Genomic DNA, 4,707 nt, shown 5'->3' with positions numbered 1-4,707 from the left:
GTGTGAAGAAAAACTAATTTACATTTCTTATCGCCCTCACGACGGTGTGACTTATTTTATGAAACCATTATAACTCCGGCCTGAGGGCTAATATCGTTTTGGTTAATTAGTATGCAATGAAACTATAATGAAAATACATAAAAAGCTCGTATTTGCTTGTATCGAATAAATTATTAATTTCTATGCATAAGAAAGTCCTTAGAGCTATCATGTTATCGGTTCGGTAATTTACTCTTAAACTGAATATCTTTCACAAATATCTCTCGAACTGCAATTCGAAATCAACATAAATCTTAGATGAAACTATATTTCATTATATTTTATCTTATTTTCTACAGCATTAAAGAGTTTCATACATTCATGAAACTAGTAAACTACTATTTGATATTTTTCAATCATCCAATCTTATGTAATAAATTAATTGTTTAGAAAATAGAGTATAAAGATTTTCTTACTGGAGGAAATTTCTGATTTTTACACTGCTTGTAGATAATTTGTTTCTATTACAATGCAAAATGCATTACTTCTACTTTTTTAGAACATTAATTCTATTACTTCTGCAATAATCTAATAACTACATCAACAAATTTGATCGTTATTTGATTATAAGGATATCCAAGTTTTTTATGTCAACAATTCAAAGTCAAAACATTTCCAAAGCCGGAATTCTGTTACTTCATATTCACCTGAGTCTAAATAAATTCATTCCTTATATTCCTCAAAACACCCTATTAGTTTTATTTTTTAAATATGTTTTTTTGTGCATCAACGAATCAAAATGAAGGAATCAATTAAATACAATATATCAACTGTAAAACACTTTCCATGAAGCAAAGAAAAATTAAAATACAGTAAACAGTTTTACAGTCACTTTTTTCGCTTTTCGTGTAGATGTTAACCCTCGTGATCCAATACACATGAAACTTAATTTAGAGTTGTTTTACTTGTTTAACTGTGAACAAAAAGATGACGGGAAAGGTGTTCGCCGATATTTTAGTCACGAACACTAAACATAATCGTTTAAAACAAGGCTTCGTACACTCACACTCAACACCAGGCTCGTACTTTTGTGCAAATCACATTTTGCACTCACCGACCGAAAAACAAATTTGTACAGATTTTGACTGTTGGCTGATAGACTGACAGCATTTTACCATTTGCAAAAGTTGCTTTGCACTTCATGTAAACTAAACATTAGAATTAAGAGCAAAGTATAAAGTATACAATATAGAGCTACTATTGCTGAAAGTACTCATCACCCTTTATTATTTATTCCTTTTACAGAACTAAAACGTGAGAGAATCAAACATCGTTTTATTAAGAACATCACCACCAACAAGTTCTACTTGCCGATGCTTTCTGCAGAGCAGCAATCGATTTTTCCGGTTTAGGACGTTTTTGCAAACGGTAGGGTTATGGCATAAGCACATTCTATTCTTCAATACAAAGGTTTGAACATCGTTTTTTGTTGTTTTAATTTGCTATCTTCAAGAGCAGGTGGAGCGTGTTTGAGCTGGGAGGATATTTGAAAAGGCACCTGGCCATATTGCAAGGAAAGCGAGTGAAGCATTGTGCAAAGAGGAGAACTTTTTTTTTCAACTCGGTCCTGAAGAAAACAGAATCACCCCGGGCAAATCTTTCAATTTGTGGTGCTTGCTCTAAACTCCACCCCACCGGTTCTTGGTACCCACCTGGCCACTCATCCATCACCACCGATTTGGCTTCCGTACACTCACAGCCACTTGCGCCGTGCCCAACCCGATGACTGCAACGGTGAATCCGGTCATCAAAGTACCGGCACCGGAAAAACCACTCAGCACCAACTCGCGTACCAGCGTCGTGCAGGAACGGCATCGGGCGGAAACCGGCGGTGGCAATCACTGGTGCATCCTCGTCAGCTGCCCCCGTATCAGAAGCACCGCGGCGAACAAAACCATCATCGGTCGATTTGTTCACCAACGCCACCGGTGTCTCGTACCGTCGCGAGCTACAACTAATATCACCTCCAAAACCCGGCTGCTGCACGGTGCGTCAGCCCGGGAGACACTATTGGAGTCCCCAGCGAGGACAGCGACGATACAGTAATTCAATCAAGGCGCCGCACCGAGGTAAGTGTCGACGGGTGGTGTGCATGTTTTTGCCTCTGTAACCATGTCGTATCCGCGGTCCATGTATCCGAAAGCATACGAGTTTCTCTGCTTATTTCTTCACCTGTTATTTAGCCTCACTTCTTTTTTATCTGCTCACCCACCATACACAGAATTCCTCTTCGCGTCTTTCGATGGTACTACACACGTGTGGTGAAGGAAAGACTGGAAGCTCTCAAGCATCCTCACACCGTGGAACTGGCGTACATCGTTCAAGTGCCGACGTCTGCGACAAGAGGCAAAGGTTCCTGCACCTTCGGGCGAAACCCACTTCGGGAGTAATTGAATAAAAAGCTACGTACCAAAGCGTGTATGCGGTGGAAGTCGGCGATAACGCCTCCGAACTACGCTAGAGGTGTGAACTCAACCTTGCGAGAAAGCACGAACGGCGGTCGCGTGAACTTTAACTCCTGACCGGGGGCCTGGGATGGGGTTCACGGGTCGTTAGGATTTGGCCTCGCAACGACGAACGGTGTGGCAAAGGACTGGATGTAGTTGATGAATTGTGCCGTCTCTAGCCGACAGACATCGTCAGAAGATACTGGTTAGACGAGATTAACGCCGAACGGGACATTAAGGACCCTGTGGAGTAATATCCGAGCGTACCACTTGTGGAGTGGACTGATCCTTCTGGTAGTTGAATTCGTAAGCCGCAGGCCGTGGAGAATGGGGGTCTGATCCTCGGAGCAGCCCCCCAGGTCCACCGCGTCGGTATCGCGCGCGCCCCCGCCGTATGTATGGCTTCGGCCACCAACTTCACCATCCCTGCCAGCAAGCAACGCACGGACCTCGACGGAACCGGCTCGGGCGGCGTGCCGGTCGCCCTTACCGTGGCTACAGCCGTCACCAACCTGCTGCTAGCCGGCAGTCCCAGCCACGCCGCCAGCCCGACGCCCTTCGCGCTCGCCGCGTCCACCGCCCTCACGACTGAACCCGCCGGCCAGCCGTACTACCTCTACGGCGGCTCGAACCTGAGCTCTCTAGCGTACCTCGATGCGAACACCACCTCGCTGTCCCTGTCCGCGTCCGCGTCATCAGTGGCGTCGGCGGCGGCGGCGGCTGCGACGTCAGCCACGACAACCACGCTCCTGACGGCCGACGGTGAACTGCTGCCGACCGGTTCCGCCGAGGTGACCGTCTCCACGATCGTGATCAGCATCATCCTGCTCGCCGTCATAGTCGGCACCGTCATCGGCAACGTGCTGGTGTGCGTGGCCGTGTGTCTCGTGCGCAAACTGCGCCGTCCCTGCAACTACCTGCTCGTCTCGCTCGCCATCTCCGACCTGTGCGTGGCGCTGCTCGTCATGCCGATGGCGCTAGTGTACGAGGTGCTCGAGGAGTGGCGCTTCGGCGAGGTGTTCTGCGACATCTGGGTCGCGTTCGACGTGCTCTCGTGCACCGCCTCCATCCTCAACCTGTGCGCCATCTCCGTCGATCGGTACTGGGCCATCACCAAGCCGCTCGAGTACGGCGTCAAGCGGACGCCCCGTCGGATGATCGCTTGCATCGTGCTGGTGTGGCTGGCGGCGGCCTGCATCTCGCTCCCACCGCTGCTCATCCTCGGCAACGAGCACGAGGTCAACGGGCAGCCGGCGTGCTCGGTGTGCCAGAACTTCTTCTACCAGATCTACGCCACGCTGTGCGCCTTCTACATCCCGCTCGCCGTCATGCTGTTCGTGTACTTCCAGATCTTCCGCGCCGCCCGGCGCATCGTGATGGAGGAGAAGCGGGCCCAGAAGCGGCTCGAGAGTGCCATCAACGGGGCGACGCAGGGTGCGGTGCTGCAGGGGAAAAAGGAGAAGCTCCCGCCCGGCATCACCGCCGACGGTCGGGGAGTGGCCGGGAAGGTGACCACCGGCTCGCCGCAGAACAAGCGGCTCCGGTTTCAGCTCGCCAAGGAGCGCAAAGCGTCGACGACGCTCGGCATCATCATGTCCGCGTTCACCATCTGCTGGTTGCCGTTCTTCATCCTCGCGCTCGTGCGCCCGTTCATGAAGGACGACCACCGGACGCTGTCCTCTTTCTTCCTCTGGCTCGGGTACGCCAACTCGCTGCTCAATCCGATCATCTACGCCACGCTGAACCGCGACTTCCGGAAGCCGTTCCAGGAGATCCTGTACTTCCGCTGCTCCAGCCTCAACAACATGATGCGGGAGGACTTCTACCACAGCCAGTACGGCGATCCCGGCTCGCAGCGGCTGGTCATCACGAACGACGGTGGGGCACGGGAGAGCTTTCTGTGAAGGCCGGTGCCATAAGGGATGACGCGTTGCACGATCGAAACCCACAACCAAACACTGAACAACGGGTGGGAAAGGTCGACCAAGAGCCAGTGCCGTTGACGTTTCCTTCCACTTTCGGTCAAAGTGCAGCGAAGTTATCTAACAACCACCAACTGTGCACCGAAAATTACCAGTTAATGCAGGCAACAATCACAAAGATATATTTAGTTTAATTTAGAACCCGCTTTTGTACATACGATTACAAAGTGTAAGAGCTTCGACGTCATCCTCATGAATCATCATCTCCTCCTTTTTGTACAAAACCCGTCGTCACAGGT

General features: G+C 49.7%; 1 protein-coding gene across 1 annotated transcript; it reads left to right on the top strand.

Annotated features, from left to right (window-relative positions):
- Positions 1 to 2,884: 2,884 nt before the first annotated feature.
- On the top strand, positions 2,885 to 4,390 carry LOC131285227 (5-hydroxytryptamine receptor 1-like). Its single transcript, XM_058314081.1, has one exon. It carries the CDS (start codon positions 2,885 to 2,887, stop codon positions 4,388 to 4,390), a length of 1,506 nt encoding a protein of 501 aa, XP_058170064.1.
- Positions 4,391 to 4,707: the final 317 nt, after the last annotated feature.

The sequence above is a fragment of the Anopheles ziemanni genome, chromosome 3, assembly GCF_943734765.1.
Source record: "Anopheles ziemanni chromosome 3, idAnoZiCoDA_A2_x.2, whole genome shotgun sequence".
In the NCBI taxonomy this organism is placed as follows: Eukaryota; Metazoa; Arthropoda; class Insecta; order Diptera; family Culicidae; genus Anopheles; species Anopheles ziemanni.
The sequence above is the reverse complement of the archived record's forward strand: the minus strand, read 5'-3'. Positions and strand labels throughout refer to the sequence as shown.